Genomic DNA, 18,437 nt, shown 5'->3' with positions numbered 1-18,437 from the left:
AACATGTTGCCTTATTTGTTTCTGTTTTTCCCTTTATGTGTGTGTGTCTTGCCATGTACTGAATCGCAGACATGACACTTCGCCACCAGCTAGTTCAGCATGTGTCTCTCCTAAATGACATTCTCCCAAATAACCACCATATGGTCGTGGAGGAAAACAAAAAAGAACACGTTATTGAATGTGATATTCATTAATGTCCTAAGATGTGCCTTCTGTATTCAAATTTCCATACCTGTTTTTTTGTAAATTTTTTTAATGTTTATTTATTTTTGAGAGAGAGAGAGAGAGAGAGAGAGAGAGAGAATGAGTGGGGGAAGGGCAGAGAGAGAGGGAGATACAGAATCCGAAGCAGGCTCCGAGCTCTGTGCTGACAGCTCAGAGCCCGATGTGGGGCTCGAACCCACAGACTGCGAGATCATGACCTGAGCTGAAGTCGGATGCTCAACCAACCGAGCCCCTCAGGCGCCCCTCCATACCTGTTTTTATGATCCAGGGTCCAGTGAGGGTCCCTGCATCACCTTTGGTTGTTGTTGCTTTAGCCCCTTTTTATCTAAAACAATCTTCCCAGAGCGCCTGGGGGGCTCAGTCCATTAAGCATCCAACTTCGGCTAAGGTCGTGATCTCGCAGTGCATGAGTTCAAGCCCCGTGTCGGGCTCTGTGCTGACAGCTCAGAGCCTGGAGCCTGCTTCGGAGTCTGTGTCTCCCTCTCTCTCTGCCCCTCATCCGCTCACACTCTGTCTCTCAAAAAATAAGTAAACATTAAAAAAAAAAATAGAACAATCTCCCCATCTTTTTTTGTTTTCCTGGCGCTGATTTTTCAAAGAGCCTATGCCATTTTTTTCAGTGAATGTCTTAGACTCTGGATTTCTCCCCTCATGTTAGTTTCCTCATGAGCAGATTCCGATTAAAGCGTTTAGGCAGGAATACTATGAAGAGGGTGGTGTGTACTTAATCCGAGACCTATAATCGCAGGTGGCGCTGGCTTTGATCGTTTGGCTTGAGGTAGTGAGTGCCAGATTCCTTCGTGGGAAATATACATTTTCTCCTTTGTAATTAGAGAGTAATCTGTAACACGACAGAGAGGATTTGACTGTCTGGGACTCCAGTAAATTTTCATCCGGTGGTTTAGCATCCACTGCTGATTCGCACTTGAATAATGACTACAGTGGCGGTTTCAAATATTCTTACGTTTTCAGTATGCGTACTTGCCTCCGTTAGGATACATTCAGCTGTAAATTACAAAAACCAAACAACTCGTTCAATCAGCTTAACCGTTAAAAGTTCAAGTAACTGACTCCTGTAACTGGAAGTCCCAGGGTAGGTGTTTCGGAATTTGAATGCAAAGGAGCCGTGGATGCCTGAATGAAAATTAAGAGTTTCCAAGAGAAGTCAGGATGCTGGTTGTACAGGCAACTGTTAAGGCTCATTTGTGATATTTTAAGATACGTGCTTTTTTCTGATCTCTGTTCTGTTCCCAGATAATGCACCTTATCTTTTGTATCATCATTAATCATAAATTTAGTTCTGGATTTTTAAAAATTCTTTTTTTTCCAGATTTTTAAGAATGCTAATAAAACATTATTTTGTTGTGTTTCAATTTATCAATGTTTTTAGACATTAATTTTTTTCACTGTTGCTTCTTGAATCTCATTCCTCCTTTCTGGATTATTTTTATTCTTGCTGATATGTGTCTTTCAGAAGTTCTTTCAGGAAGGGCCTGGAAAGAGTAAACCCTCAGTCTGTTGATGTCTTAAAAAAATGCCTTTATAGGGGCCCCTGGGTGGCTCGGTCGGTTGAGCATCCAACTTTGGCTCAGGTCATGATCTCATGGGTTCATGGCTTTGAGCCCTGCGTTGGGCTCTGTGCTGACAGCTCAGACCCTGGAGCCTGTTTCAGATTTTGTCTCCCTCTCTCACTGCCCCTCTGCCTCTTGCACTCTGTCTCTCTCAAAAATAAACATTAAAAAAACGCCTTTATCTTTTTCTCATTCTTGAATATTACTGGGTGTGAAAATCCAAGTTGGTAGCAACTCTGCCTGCTCGGCTGATGTTACACTCTTTCCTTCTTGTTCTTGGTGACAAGTCTGGCATCAACCTGTCTTGGCTTTGTAGACAAGTATTTTCTTTTGTAGTTTTTTTTTTATATATGTATATAATTTTTTTAATTTTACATCCAAATTAGCATATAGTGCAACAATGATTTCAGGAGTAGATGCCTTAGTGCCCCTTCCCCATTGAGCCCATCCCCCCTCCCGTAACCCTCAGTTTGTTCTCCATATTTAAGAGTCTCTTCTGTTTTGTCCCCTTCCCTGAGTTTATATTCGTTTTGTTTCCCTTCCCTTATGTTCATCTGTTTTGTCTCTTGAAGTCCTCATGGGTGAAGTCATATGCTTTTTGTCTTTCTCTTGACTAATTTCACTTGGCATAATACCCTCCAGTTCCATCCACGTAGTAACAAATGGCAAGATTTCATTCTTTTTGATTGCCAAGTGATACTCCATTGTGTATATATACCACATCTTCTTTATCCACTCATCCATCGATGGACGTTTGGGCTCTTTCCATACTTTGCCTATTGTCGATAGTGCTGCTAGAAACATGGGGGTGCATGTGTCCCTTCAAAACAGCACACCTGTATCCCATGGAGAAATGCCTAGAAGTGCAATTGCTGGGTCGTAGGGTAGTTCTATTTTTAGTTTTTTGAGGAACCTCCATACTGTCTTCCAGAGTGGCTGCACCAGCTTGCATTCCCATCTTTTGTAGTTTTAAAGATTTTCTTTTCCTTTTTGTACCATAACATGGCCGCACGAGGATTTAAAGAAAATTATCTTGGGACGCCTGGGTGGCTCAGTCGGTTGAGCGTCCGACTTCAGCTCAGGTCACGATCTCGCAGTCCGCGAGTTCGAGCCCCGCTTCGGGCTCTGGGCTGATGGCTCAGAGCCTGGAGCCTGCTTCTGATTCTGTGTCTCCCTCTCTCTCTGCCCCTCCCCCATTCATGCTGTGTCTCTCTCTGTCTCAAAAATAAATAAACGTTAAAAAAAAAAAAAAGAAAATTATCTTAGACATTCAGTAACCTTTCTTAATCTGAGGGCCTCAGTTAAACTCTGGAAAAGTTTTAGCCTTTTCCTCTACTGTTTATTCTCCATTGCTGACTGTTCTGTCCTCTGCACTCAGACACCTTCCAGATGGCTTTATTTCTCTTCCGTATGTTCTCTCTCAACTTTGTCCTGCACCTCAAGACATCTTCTCTTTCCTGTCTCTGTTTGCTAATCACCTTTTAAGCTGTGACTTGTCTACTTTCTGATTCATTTTTTGTTTTCAATTTGCAACAGTTATGTCTTTTATTCCTAAGATGTTACTTGGTTCTTTTTCTGTCCATCCTTATTTCAAAACCTCCTGCCCTAAACATTTTAAGAACGCTTACTTAAAAATTTTTTTTTTGGATGGTCCTATTATTTCTACTTTATCCGGTGTGAAATCTTTCATGTGTTGGTTTCGTGGAGTTTCTTTCCTGGCATTAGATTTCTTATCTGTTTATATCCTGGGTCATGGAACATACCTGTATCCATACTTTGTTAATTTTAAGACTCATTTTTTTTTTTTTTTTTGCATATTAACGTCTATAATTGGAATTCCTCTTGCGGTTGTTGTACTAAAATATAAAATACCATGTCATAATTTAATTGGCCGATTCTTTGTGGCACATAATGATACCTTAGACGCGTTGAAAGCCACACTTAATTTCACCAAGCATCGTCTGACCGATGCCTGCTACCTCAGACTGTGGTTTTGATCTGTTTCTTTATGATTTTTGTCTGTGAGCTTATTTCCCAAGGGGGTTGTCTTCCTTGTGAGTCACATATTTGCCCTATTTTTTTTAATGTTATTTACTTATTTTGAGAGAGAGATGGAGAGTGAGTAGGAGAGGGGCAGAGAGAGAGGGAGAGAGAATCCCAAGCAGGCTTCGCACGGTCAGCACAGAGCCCGATGCGGGGCTTGAACTTACAAACTGTGAGATCATGACCTGAGTTGAAACTAAGAGTCAGATGCTTAACCGACTGACCCACCCAGGCACCCCATGGCCTGTCCATTTTTTAAAGGTTTTATGTCTGATCAGATCAAATGAAATCTACCCGTTCTGGTCCCAGGCTTTCCTTACCATGACTGCATCAGGTTCATACCCTCTCCGGTACACGGCAGCCCTTTCTGCTCCTGGCTCATTTGTACCCATGGGTCCAGGCTGGCAGGTAGATTTTCTGGTCTCCTGATGGGGGACAAAGTGGGGGACGGGCAGTGCTTTCCTAACTCCTAACACTTCCTGCTCAGTGGAACTTGTGCCTTGACCTCTGACCCTTCTCACCAGCCATAGCCACCTCATAATTCATGTGGATCTTTTTCTATTGGTTCTTGATGTTGTTCTCCCCTCCAGCCTTCACCTCCAAATTTGGGGGTAGAGGGTGGGGTCCCAGCCCCTCTCTTCTCCTGCTGGGACCCAGGAAGGTGAATGGCAAGATGACTGTTGGGGCCTTTCTTTGTTCTTACGTTATAGAAATTCCTGTGTTGGAGCGCCTGGGTGGCTCAGTCAGTAAGCGTCCGACTTCGGCTCAGGTCATGATCTCACGGTCCGTGAGTTCGAGCCCCGCGTCGGGCTCTGTGCTGACAGTTCAGAGCCTGGGGCCTGCTTCGGATTCTGTGTCTCCCTCTCTCTCTGCTTCTCCCCCACTCACACTCTGTCTCTCTCTCAAAAATAAATAAACATGAAAAAAAAAAAAAAGAAATTCCTCAGTGTTTTTCAGTGCCTCCTTCCCCTCCCCTTCTCTCCCTCTCTTGTCCTGGAATTTCTCATACTCAAATTCATGACACACTGATACCCTCATTTCTTACGGGGCCCCCCCTCCCGTTTTGGAGTGTTTCTCCCTCCCATGTCACAGTTCCCATTGTCCTCCTTTGAGGCACCTTCTCTGTGTTTAATGTATGTCTTTTGATGTGTATCTTTGAAAACTGCAAAGTGGTCTTACTGTTTTTGGCTGTATATATGTTTATATTCACCTAAGAGCATAAGAGTTCCGATTTCCTGGTTTTTTTTTTTTTTTTCATAATTTTTTTTTTTTTTTTTTTTCACTTCACAGAGGTAGGCAAACAGCCCCACAAACTAAATCCAGCCACAGCTTGCTTTGGTAAATAAAGTTTCGAACACAGCCACACCTAATCGTCACACGTTGCCGGTGGCCATTCTCGTGCTGCTACAGCAGACTTGAGTAGTGGCCTCAGGGACCATTTGGTCTGCAAAGTTGAAAATGCTTACTGTTTGGCCCTTTTTGGAAAAAAAGTTCATTGACCTCTCTGATTTATAGCGTAGACGGTGGTTTTGCTTTAAGTTGTAGTGAATGAAATGTACATAACATGAAATTTACCACCATAACCATTTTTCGATGTATAGGTAAGTAGCATTAAACACACTCATGTTGCCGTGAAACCATCTCCGTCGTTCATCTCCAGAACTTTTTCATCCTGCAGAACTGGAACTCTGTCCTCGGTAAAGAGTAACAACTCCATTTCTCCCTTTTGTCCGTCCCCTGGCAACTACTGTTCCATCACTGGTTTTCTGTCTCTAAGTTCGGCTTCCCTAGATACGTCCTCTAGGTGGAATCATACAGTGTTGGTCTTTCTGGGTCTTCGCTTAGCGTCTTCGGGTTTGATTCATGTTGTAGCACGTGTCAGAATCTCCTTCCTTTTTGAGAGTGACGAATACTCCGTTGTGGGTGTGGACCACATACCGCTTATCCATTCATCCCTTAATGAGCATGTGGACTCTCCTTCCACCTCTTGGGTGTTGGGAATGATGGTGCTCTGAACATGGGTGTGCAGGTAGCTCTTGGAGAATGTGCTTTCATTTCTTTTTCTGTATGCTCAGCAGTGATATTGCTGGACCCTGTGATACCTCTTAATTTTTTGAGGAACCACTATACTTTATTTCCATAGCGGCCGTACCATTTTACGTGCCCAGCAGCACGGCACGCGGGTTGCAGTCTATCCACATTCTCACCAGCATGTGTTACTTTCCTTTTCTTTTTTTTTTTTTTTTTAAATTTTTTTTTTCAACGTTTTTATTTATTTTTGGGACAGAGAGAGACAGAGCATGAACGGGGGAGGGGCAGAGAGAGAGGGAGACACAGAATCGGAAACAGGCTCCAGGCTCCGAGCCATCAGCCCAGAGCCCGACGCGGGGCTCGAACTCACGGACCGCGAGATCGTGACCTGGCTGAAGTCGGACGCTCAACCGACTGCGCCACCCAGGCGCCCCTCCTTTTCTTTTTTAAAGCAGCCATTCTAATGGGTGTGAGATACCATCTAACTGTGATTTTGATTTGCATTTCCTTATTGATTAGTGAGGTTGAGCATTTTTTTTCATGTGCTGGTGGCTGTTTGTAGATCTTTGGAGAAATGTCTATTCAAGGCCTTTGCTCATTTGTTTAAATCATTAAACAATTTTAACGTTTACCTGTTTATCTTGAGAGAGAGTGCCTGCATGCACATGTGTGCAAGTGGGGGAGGAGCAGAGAGAGAGAGGGAGAGAGGGAATCATAAGCAGGCTCCGTACCGTCAGCACAGAGCCCAACGTGGGGCTGCGAGATCGTGACCTGAGCCGACATCAAGCGTCATCCAGATGTTCAACTGACAGAGCTACCCAGACGTCCGGGTTGTTTTATTGTAGTTCTTTAGATATTCTGGTGATGATATCCAGATATCCTTATCCGATACATGATTTGGAAATATTTTCTCCCATCCCGTGGGTTGCCAGACTCTGCTCTGTTGATGGTGTCCTTTGGTGCACAGAAGTTTTCAATTTTGATGTAGCTGAAAAGATCTGTTTTTACGTTAGTTACCTGTGAGCAGTATAATGTCAGATCTCGCCGTGTTGCTTTATATACACCTGGTGTTCTGCTTTTAACTGTAATACGCGTCGATCATAATTTACTTCTCTAGTTTCCCAGCGACGATCTCTGTGATGCCCCACCATCCCACAACCACAGCCTGCCTCAGGGAATATCCTCCGTGTGTTCCTCTGGAGCTCTATGGGAGGGTCTCTGCCATTGGTACCCAGGAGTGAAATGTGTGGGTGGCAGGGCATACGCGTGCCTCAGTCTCACTAAGTGTTGCCAGCTCTGTCCCCACCATCTCAGACTCTGGTCTTGTTTGACATCTTTAATTTTTTTTTTTTTTTAACGTTTATTCATTTTTGGGACAGAGAGAGACAGAGCATGAATGGGGGAGGGGCAGAGAGAGAGGGAGACACAGAATCGGAAACAGGCTCCAGGCTCTGAGCCATCAGCCCAGAGCCTGACGCGGGGCTTGAACTCACGGGCTGCGAGATCGTGACCTGGCTGAAGTCAGACGCTTAACTGACTGCGCCACCCAGGCGCCCCTTGTTTGACATCTTTAAAATACATTCTTTTTCTGGAGACCTCTGCTTCCTCCCAGTCTCTGGCCCTTTGCAGGAGGCAGCCATGGGAAGTAGAATTGTTGACGTCGGAGACTGTTGAAAAGTAAAAGCTGTTTTCTCTCTCCCCTGTTCTCTAGGGTGGACTTGGGACTGTTTCCAAGAATGGGGCTCCTACATCCAGCTGGCTGTCCCCAGTATGTTCATGGTGTGCATTGAGTGGTGGACCTTTGAGATCGGAACCTTCCTTGCAGGTTGGTCAGTGGTTCAGCAGAAATCTGAGAACAACCTGGTGGATCTTGTCTCCACAGCTCAAGGGACATAGGTCTTACTGCTCCTCCCTTTCCATTCTGCCGAGCTCTCGTGGGAGTTTTCAGCGTAGAATTAAATCCTTGCCCAACCGTAAGCATATTCGAGTTCAGTGGGACTTTAGCTCTGCCTCACTGCCCTTCACTTTATAGATTGAGCGAGGGAGGTCATGGTTAAGAAGTGTGCCAAGGTCACGGAGAGGGAGAACTGAAACCTGAATCTGGGTCTCGTGACTCTCTCAGACCTTCTGCTTCAGCTGACTTTTGCTGGGCAGCATGCAGATTTTTAATCCATTTACAGAGTGACTGATTCGGCTCTGTTTTAGACGTGATCTTTGTTTCTATCAGAGCTGTGATAATTTTGGTCCTAGGTGTTCACCGTAGCCATCTTACTGCCAGGAAAGTAATAGAGAACATAATAGAGACAGGATGACACTGATTGGTGTTAAAGGCTCTGGAGACACTTGACTACTCCAGCTCCCACCACATCAGAGTTCCTCTGTCTGCCTTCCCACCCCCCACGTTGCGACCCCGCGTCTGCCCAAGGAATGACCTGCAGCTCTGGGAGCCTCGTTTTCTACTTTAAACCTGATGTTTTGTTCTTTGGTGGATACAGACTTGTAGAGTGAACCTGTCCCATGTCGTAGCTGCCTTAGTTCTTGGAAGCTTCCTGGGAGTGGACACCTGGGGTTCTCCTCCACACAGATCATGAATTCTGCCATTGGCTTTTGCTCCTGGGGGCGATCCTGGCTTCTTTTAAGTTAAGACACGTTCTGTTTTCACAAGGAAAATGTTTGCTTTGATCCACTTTCTGAGATGTGTTTTGTGTGTGTCTGTCCCAACATTTCAGGACTGGTTAGCGTGACAGAGCTCGGGGCCCAGGCCATCATTTACGAACTGGCCTCTGTAGCCTACATGGTAAGAACCTCTGAGGTGAGACCCAGCACCTTCTCTGCACAAACTCTGCTAGGCTGTTGGCATTGCATTCACTCGACACCCCCCCCGCCCCCCCCCACAGGCCGTGCACTGGGGAGAGAGGAGAGCCAGACAGCAGGAGAGAGAGCACATGGGAGGGAGTGTGGATTTTGGATCCAGACACTGGGTTTGAGTCTTGCCATGCTGCTCCCAGCTGTGTGACTGTGAGCTCATTACTTAACCTTTCTGAGCTTCCGTTTTCTCATTACAAAATGGGGAAGAAATGCTTCCACCGAGTGAAGGTAGAATATGATAATGTGTTAAAGCACTTGGCGCAACGCCTGGCACGTTTATGCAACAAATACGGAATCGGTGGTGCTGGGATACGATGGAGAGCGAGATGGGGGTGTCCCCTGCCCTCTCGTGGCCTGTGGTCTGGTGGGGAGACAGAGACAAACAAGTAAACCGGTAAACGAGAGCATGACCGACATAGATGACGCGTAACCATAGAAGCAGCAATAAAAGTCTGAGGTGCGTAAAACCAGAGCTGTGTGCTTTCAGGCGGGTTCGTCAGAAACAGTCCTCTGAGTTGCTGGTTAAGCTGAGACTTGAAAGGGGACAGGAGCCAGCCCAGGGAGCCCGAGCGTGAGAGCTGACTGCAGAGCCTGCCTGAGCAGAGGCTCCGGGATGGAAAAGAGCATGTGGCGTGTTCAGGGGCCCCAGACAGGAACCTGGCTGACGGGGTTGGTGAGGAAAGAAGGGTGACGTGTAGAAGCCGGCTTAGGGGAGGACAGGTGCCTGGGGGTCTGGAAGGAGGCTGTTCGAATCATCTGGGTGAGCACCTAGGAGCCTGCTGGTGGGCGAGGAGGAAAGTGGGTGAGTTAGTTGTGTGGGAGGGCAGAGGTGACAGGACCTGGCTGGGGTTTGGGTGCGGGACGCAAGGCAATGAATAGGGAAAATCACAAACGACCCCAGAGTCTCCAGCTTGAAGAACCGCTTGAAGAGGATGCCTCTACCTCTTGATACTTGAATATTCCAAACCCGTACAAATCATCCCTTTGTTTTGTTTCTTATTTTTTTTTATTATTTTTTATTTTGAAATGTTCATTTTGAGAGAGAAAGAGCATGAGCTGGGAGGGGCAAAAAGAGAGAGAGAGAGAGACACTCCCAACCAAGCTCCGTGCTGTCAGCACAGAGCCCAACACGGGGCTCGACTCCACAAACCATGAGATCATGACTTGAGCCTAAATCAAGAGTCAGACGCTTAATCAACTGAGCCACCCAGGCGCCCCTGATTCTTATTTTTTTAGAGACCAAGGGAGGCTATCTGGGCAGTGGGATTGTGGGTTTTTTGTTTCCTTTTTTTTTTTTAATCTTAAAAATGAAAACAAAAAGGTTTTTAGTGGGGATCGATGAAGTGGTTTAGGAATAAAAAGCATGTCCAGGAGCAAACCCCAAGATGTACAAGTCAGGAGGAGGACAGCTCAGCCAAGGGGGAGGACAAGGCAGTGTGGAATGAAGAAAATCAAGAGAACACGTTGTAGAAGAAACGAGCTATGAAGGGTTCACAGAAGGAATGACAGTTGTATGGAGAGCCGCTGGGAGGTGGCGTAAGGCAAGGTTGGAAAGTGTCCCTTGGGTTTTGGGTCATTAGAGACCTTGGGTGGGGACCAAGAGCCGTATTCCAACACATTGGCTTTCAAGGTTGGTGAAGGAGCAGAGGCTGCTGATGGAGACAGTTCCGTCTGGAGGTTTGGTAGTTGATGGTGGGAAATAATACCATCAAGGGAGGGTTTGGGTTTAGCTTCTGTTTTGAAATGGGGGCACTAGAGTTTATTTATAGATATGTGGTCAACACTACCTGTCTTCTAAATCTCTCGTCTTCCAAGTCTTCTCTGTTTCTACCTGCTCTGTCACAGGCTTCCTTTTGTTTTTATTTTTAGTTGAGGTAAAAACCACAAAAAGTAAAATTTACCATCTTAACCAGTTTTAACTGTGCAATTTAGTAGCGTTAACATTGTTGTGCGGACAGCGCCCTGGGTGGCTCTGTTGGTTAAGTGCCGACTTTGCCTCAGGTCGTGATCTCACGTTTGTGAGTTTGAGCCCTGCATCGGGGTCTGTGCTGATGGTGCAGAGCCTGCGTGGGATTCTCATTCTCTCCTCCCTCTCTCACTCTCTCTCTCTCTCTCTCTCTGCCCTTCCCCCACTCATGCTTTCTCCCTCAAAATAAATAAAAAAACATTTTGCAGCTGATCTCCAGAAACTTTTCACCCTGTAAGATGGGAATGCTACCTATTAAACAGTTGCCTGTTTAATTGATTAACTGCTATAATTTAACACTCCTCCCTCAGCTGTTGGGAACCACTATTCCACTTTCTGTTTCTTGTCACAGGCGTCCCTCTGTTAGAGACAGTAAGGCAATGATTCTTCATTATTCCTGTGGAAAAAACAAGTCCCCACAGGGGTGGGCTTACCGTAAAAATTATAAAATACAAAGAAATAATCTAGCATGGGCAAGAGCTTGAACAGATACAACAAACAGGAAAGTTAGAGTTCAGAACTTGAGACGATGGTGTAATAATGGAGGAGTAGAAAAGTATCATGGTTAAAGTCATGAAACCTAAAAGAAGGAGCTAAAACCAAAAGAACGTTATTTGGAGAAGAACCGAGTAAGATTTTTTAATTGACGAATTGTAGCCATTCAAATGTAGTACTTGATAGGATCAGCAGATTAGTTAAAGCTGGAAAATAATGAACTTGAAGACGTATCTGGAAATTCCCAGAATAAAACAAAGACATGTAAATAGATGGAATTAGATACATAGACCAATCTGTGCATATATGATCAAATGATTTTTAAGAAAGAGACCATTCAGCGGGGACAGGACAGTTTGTTCAGGAACAGATGCTGGGGAAACTGGACATCCACATGCAAAAGAATGAAGTTGCCCTCTTACCTCACCCCATATACAAAAATTAATTCAAAGTGGATCAAAGACCTAATGTAAGCCCTAAGCAATGAAACTTCTAGAAAAAGACAGAAGGCCAAAGCTTCACGACATTGGATTTGGCAATGATTTCTTGCATGTGACACCAAAGGCACAGGCAATGAAAGAAAAAATAGACAAGCCGGACTCGATGAATGAAAAATTCTGTGCATCCAAAGGCCATATTCACCGAATAAAAAGGCAGCCCACAGTGGGAGAAAATACTTGCGAATACTGTGGGATAAGGGATTAATATCCAAAATCTAGAGAGAACTAAAACTCAGTAGCAAAAAACCAAACTGGATTAAAAAATGGGCAGAGGACTTGAATAGGTTTTTTCCCAAGAAAGATCTACAGATGGACAATAAGCACGTGAAAAGATACTCAGCATCACTAATCATTAGGAAATAATTGACAAAACAACTACATTGAGATACCACTTTATACACGTTAGAATGGCTACCATTCCAAAAACCCAAACACAGAAGATAACAAGTGTTCGTGGGAATGTAAAATGGTACAGCTACTATGGAAAGAAATGCGGTGGTCCTTCAAAAAATTAAAAATAACGGTGTCATGTGCTGAGGCAGTGTCCCTTTGGGGTAGACCTAAAAAGAACTGAAAACAAGATCTCCAAGATACCTGCACACCTGTGTTCGTGACAGCGTTACGCACAATGGCTAAAAGGTGGAAGCTGCCCACGTGCCCGTCGACGAATGAATGAATAAGCAGAACGTGATATACACATTCAGTGGAATATTACTCAGCCTTAAAAAGGAAGGAGATTCTGATATAGGCTACCAAAGGGATGAGCCTTGGGACAATATGCTAAGTGAAATAAGCCAGTCCCCAAAAGACGTACAGGCATATACCTCAGACGCATTGCAGGTTTGGTTCCAGACCACAACCACGAAGTGAATATTGCAATAAAGTCAACAAGATAAAGTTTTTTGGTTCCACGGTGCATATAAAAGTTCTGTTTACGTTACACTATAGTCTACTAAGCGTGCAATAGCATCTGTCTAAAAGATGTCCATGTCCTAGTTAAAAATACTTCATTGCTCAACGAAACTAACCATCCTCTGAGCTTTCAGCCAGTGGCAATCTTGGGACAAGGGTCTTGCCTCAGTGTTGACGACTGCTGACCAGGGTGGTGGTTGCTGAAGGTTGGGGTGGCTCTGGCAATTGTTAAAAATAAGACAACCATGAAGTATGCTGCGTTGACCGGCTCTTCCTTTCGTGAACGGTTTCTCTGTAGCCTGTGATGCTGATTGATAGCATTTGACCCACAGCAGAACTTCTTTTAAAATTGGGAGTCAGTCCTCTCAAACCCTGCTGCTGCTTTTGTCAACTACGTTCATGTAATATTCTAAATGCTTTGTTGTCATTTCGACAGTCTTCATGACATCTTCACCAGGAGTAGATTTCCATCACAAGAAACCACCTCCTTGGGGCGCCTGGGTGGCTCAGTCAGTTAAGCGTCTGACTTTGGCTCAGGTCATGATCTCACTGCTCACGGGTTCAAGCCCCGCGTCGGGCTGTGTGCTGACAGCTCAGAGCCTGGAGCCTGCTTCGGCTTCTGTGTCTCCCTGTCTCTCTTTGCCCCTCCCCTGCTCATGCTCTGTCTCTCTTCTTTCTCTCTCTCAAATACAAAATAAAACATAAAAAAAACTAAAAAAAAAAAAAAAACAAACCGCTTCCTTTGTTCATTCATAAGAAGCAACTCTTATCCATTCAAGGTTTGTCATGAGGTTGCAACCATTCAGTCACGTGTACAGGCTCCACTCCACCTCTAATTCCAGTTCTCTCGCTGTTTCCACCACATCTGTGGTTACTTCCTTCACTGAGGTCTTGAACCCCTCAGAGTCATCCATGAAGGTTGGAATCAACTTCTTCCAGACTCCTGCTCGTGTTGATATTTTGATCTCTTCTCCTGAATGATGGATGTTCTCAACAGCATCTAGAATGTTGAATCCTTTCCAGGTTTTCAGTTCACTTTACCCACATCACTGTCTCTGGCAAATATAGTCTTAAAGACACGTAGCTCTTAAATAGTTAAGACTTGAAAGTTAAAGTTTGGTCCACGGACTGCAAAATGGATGTTGTGTTGGCAGGCCCGAAAACAGCATTAATCTCATTGTACATCTCCGTAAGAGCTCTTGGGTGACCAGGTACATTGTCAATGAGCAGTGGTGTTTTTGAAAAGAATCTTTTTCTGAGCAACAGGTCTCAACAGTGGGGTTTAAATATTCAGTAAACCATGTTAACAATAATTGTGCTGTCATCTAGGCTTTCTTGTTCCATTGATAGGTAAAGCACAGGCCAAGTAGATTTAGCACAATTCTTCAGGGTCCCAGGATTTTCAGAATGCTAAGTGAGCATTGGCTTTGACTTAAAGCCACCAGCTTTATTAGCCCCTAACGAGAGTCAGCCAGTCCTTTGAAGCTTTGAAGGCAGACATTGATTGCTCTCCAGCTATGAAGGTCCTGGGTGGCATCTTCCAACATAAGGCTGTTTTGTGTGCGTTGAAAAGCTGCTGTTGAGTGCGGCCACCTTCATGAGTTATCTTAGCTCGATCTTCTGGATAACCTGCCGCAGCTTCTGCATCAACACTTGACATTTCACCTCTCACATTTACGTTACGGAGATGACTTCTTTCCTTAAACCTCCCAAACCAACCCCTGCTAGCTTCAGACTTTCCTTCCGCACTTCCTCACCTCTCTCAACCTTTACAGAATTGAAAAGAATCAGCCTTGCTCTGGATTAGGCTTTGACTTCAGGGAACGTTGGGGCTGGTTTGACCTTCTGTCCAGACCACTGATCGTTTCTCCACATCAGCAATAAGGCTTCACTGGACTAGCACTTTTCCTTTCCTTCGAGAACTTTTCCTTTGCATTCACAACTTGGCCAACTGGTGCAAGAGGCCGAGCTTTCAGCCTGTCTCCATTTCTGAGATGCCTTCCTCGCTAAGCTCAGTCGTTTCTAGCTTTTGGTGTCAAGTGAGAGACGTAAGACGTCCTTTCCCTTGAACACGTAGAGGCCATCGTAGGGTTATTTCTTGGCCTAATTTTAATATTGTTGTGTCTCAGGGAAGGGGGAGGCCTGAGGAGAGGGAGAAAGGTGGGGGAACAGCTGGTTGGTGGAACAGTCAGAATGCGCATAGCATTTATCAGTTAAGTTTGCTGTCTTAAACGGGCTTCGTGAACGAAGTCTACAGTTTGTTTGATCTCATTTTTTTTTTTTTTCACTTTATTACATTTCCTTTAAAAACTATTTGGGTTAAATAGTCGAAGAACTTTTTCCTAAGACTATATGGAAGGTAAGCTGTGAGCCATGCACATACGAAAGAGCCTTTATTTTTCCCGTACACCTGTTCAGTAATTTGAGTGTAGAGTTCTAGCTTCAAAACAATCTTTCCTCAGAATTTTTAAAGCCTTACTCTGTGTTCATCTGGCATTGAGTTACTAATGTGAAATTTGATCTTAATCTGGTTCTTGTTCCTTTGTGACAACGTGGGTTTTCTCTTCAAAAGTTTTAGCATTTATTTCTTTGTCCATGTAGTTGTGAAATTTTTCAAGTGTGGATTGCTCTGAAGGTACTTCTTTACTTACCCTGCTCATTAGTACTTGGTTATACCCTTTCAGTACAAAGGCTTTTGCTTTCCTCAACTCTGAGAAGTTTTAAAACTATTATTCTTTCTCCCTTTCTGTACCTTTTTTCTGTTCTCTCTTTTTAATTGCCTATTGGGTGGAGGTTGATCTCCAGTATTGAACTTGGTTTTTCTTCATCCACTAAGAAACGTGGTGCCAGAGGGGCTCAGACGGTTGAGCATCCAACCCTTGATTTCGGCTCAGGTCATATCCCAGGGTTGTGGGATTGAGCCCCCCCACCCCCACCCCCGTCTTGGGCTCCATGCTGAGCATGGAATCTGCTTAAGATTCTCTCTCTGCCCCTCTCCCCTGCTTGCACGCTCTCCAAAATAAAAAGAAAATCTCTTTGTCTTTTTGTAATTAAATTTTTTTGTTTGGTTTTTAGTTTCCAAGAACCCCTTCTTTTTCTCTTACAGTCCCTTCTTCATGGGAACCTGTTCTTTTTTTTTTTTTTCTTTTCTTTTCTTTTCTGCTGTGCTATCTTTTAAATATCTTTGGATACGAAGTGGAACCTTCAAACATTCTCTTCTGTTCTCTGAGTTACCTCATTTGTTTCCTCTGAAGTCATTTGGTCTTTTATTTATCTTGGTCTCTTTTGCAGATATGTTCTTTGGTTTTCCTCAAAGATCTGGTGATCTTTATTAGTCCCTTTGTACTTACGAAAGAGTGACTACATTTAAGAAAGAGCGAATACGTTGATTGGTAAAATAAATGGCTGGCGTGGCTTTTCTGATCTTGTTATTTGGGGATGTTTCTCTAACAGACCTCTCCCCTGAATGGGAAGGACCAGTAGGGAGTCGAGTCCAAAGGTGTCTCTGTCATGTGGCATCTTCATTTTAGGGTTTGTGGGCAAGGAGCAGGGAGCAGGCAGTCTGACCTCCCCTCCCATGTCCCACCTGTCCCCAGGACACTACAAGAAGGGCTTGGTTCTGAGGTGCTCACACCATGCAGGGAGCTCTCCCACTTTGCTTTTCTACCTTTAGCCTAGTCTTTCTGTGTGCGGTGGGGCTGGGAGGGAGGACCAGCTAGGCGATGGGGTCTGGCTGTGCTGTTCGTAGTGGATCTGATCTCCCTGAGTGCCACTCACCACCGCCTCGCTGATGGACCTGAAGCCTCAAGCCTCCTGACGCTGCACTGAGAACAGCTAGCAGGATGTGGCCTCCGCCTGTCTGTATTTTGGACTGTGGTTTCCTGTGGTTCTTCCCTGCGGTGATGACATCACTTCCCCTCTTCCAGAAGCCAGTCTGCTCTCCTCTTCTCAGTGATGTGTGAATGAACTTCTTTTCTGTGCAGCATCTTGACTGATATTTTAATGGTGTTTGGGAGGGAAGAGAGTTAAGCCTGTGAGCTAGTTGTCCATCTTGAACCAGAAGACAATTAGGTATATACTCTGGGCATGCAAGTCTTATAATGTTTTACAGAGTCAGTCCGTGGTTTCTCAAGTTCTTAACCAAATATGTATTTTTACCAACTCAGGCTCGTTCTCAAAACAGTAATAAGTTAGAGGTGGTCGGGAGGATGCTGGTTCTAGTAGGAATGAGAAGTTAAAGCTGGTGTATAAATTGTCGGCAGACATGACAGCGAAAACCAGAGTTTTCTATACAACCCATGTTATCTGAACAGCTCCTGAGAGCAGCACTGTATTTATTACAGGATAATGACAGGAGGTCGAGAGCACGGCTTCGGAGATTGACTAATGGTCTGTGTAAGAGCAAGGAAGCTTCTAGCTTCGGATTTCCATAATGAATGATGAAAAATGAGATTTTGGAGACACATTTCAGTGTCCTTGATAATTAGAAGTATGGAATGTTGGACACAGTGGAGTTAATGGAGTCAGATTTCCTCAGCGTTCATCAGGTTCTTACACTATGCCAGGCTTTGAGCTAAGTGCTTTTCCGTGTGGTTCATTTAATTTTTACAAATTATCTCTGTATTTATAATGCATTAAATCTTACCTCGTGGAATGCAGCTAGATTGAATTAAGTCTCGATGGTACGATTCTGGCCAGTGAAGGAGGTGCTTTGCCCTGAAATCCCACTGCATTACGAGGTTCTGCCCTGATGGATGGGATACAGGTAGCAGTCAGGGCAGCCACTATCCTTGTTCAGGAACGAAGAGGTTGGGTGTGAGCGGGACTGAGCGATTGGATCGTGGTCACACAGCTCAGCTGTAATAGAACCAGTTCGAGAACACGGATGATTGTCTCTGTGTAGGGTTCTCACGTGGTTGGACCCTAGGGCACTAGCATTCTTGCAGGCCCTCTGACTTCTTACGATCTGTGATTGTTGGTTCTCAGGTGCCCCTTGGCTTCGGTGTGGCGGCCAGTGTCCGAGTGGGCAATGCTCTGGGGGCAGGGAATGCCGAGCAGGCTCGGGACTCCAGCATCACCGTTCTCCTGTGTGCGGGTGAGTTGAAGCAGGTCTGCTCTCTGGCGTCCATACTGATTTTTGTCTGATAGGTTACGGTACACGTTTCGGAGTTTCTCTGGGGAATGGATTTATATATATGGCCTCTGCTACAATATTCTTTAAGCCCTTTTCAGGTCACTCAGCAAAATGAAACTTCTCATGGTGATTTTCCGTTACCGGGTACCAATGAAATGGTACACTTGGTAAGACTGAAAAGTCTTCAGATTGTTATCACACGTGGGCTTGTTTTCTGACCAAAGCCTGTGTGAGTGAGTCTCCATATCCTGGACCACTGCCTCTTCGAGCAGTTTTTTTTTTTTAATTTTTTTTTTTTTCAACGTTTATTTATTTTTGGGACAGAGAGAGACAGAGCATGAACGGGGGAGGGGCAGAGAGAGAGGGAGACACAGAATCGGAAACAGGCTCCAGGCTCCGAGCCATCAGCCCAGAGCCTGACGCGGGGCTCGAACTCACGGACTGCGAGATCGTGACCTGGCTGAAGTCGGACGCTTAACCGACTGCGCCACCCAGGCGCCCCTCTTCGAGCAGTTTTAATGGTTTGGAATCCGAGCAGTTAGAGAAGATTCTGACTGTATAGACATCTCACCGAGCATCTTTTTCTAGGAATGTGCCTTAGACAAAGGAGTCAGAATCAGGACTTCCTTGCTGGTTTCAAGAGACAGTAATAAACACTTGTAATTGGGACATTTCTGAAATCATTGACACCA

General features: G+C 44.8%; 1 protein-coding gene across 1 annotated transcript in view; it reads left to right on the top strand.

The window, feature by feature from the left end:
• LOC112857060 (multidrug and toxin extrusion protein 2-like) overlaps positions 1 to 18,437 on the top strand; it is a 60,218-nt gene that overhangs the window by 26,143 nt on the left and 15,638 nt on the right. Inside the window, exons 9-11 of the mRNA XM_086686151.1 lie at positions 7,582 to 7,695; positions 8,600 to 8,667; positions 17,598 to 17,706. Of these exons, the coding sequence (XP_086542277.1) occupies positions 7,582 to 7,695; positions 8,600 to 8,667; positions 17,598 to 17,706 (291 nt within the window). The remainder of the gene's footprint in view (positions 1 to 7,581; positions 7,696 to 8,599; positions 8,668 to 17,597; positions 17,707 to 18,437) is intronic.

The sequence above is a fragment of the Puma concolor genome, chromosome E1 (genome assembly GCF_028749965.1).
Source record: "Puma concolor isolate L17-30 chromosome E1, mPumCon1.1.hap2, whole genome shotgun sequence".
NCBI lineage: Eukaryota > Metazoa > Chordata > Mammalia > Carnivora > Felidae > Puma > Puma concolor.
The sequence above is the reverse complement of the archived record's forward strand: the minus strand, read 5'-3'. Positions and strand labels throughout refer to the sequence as shown.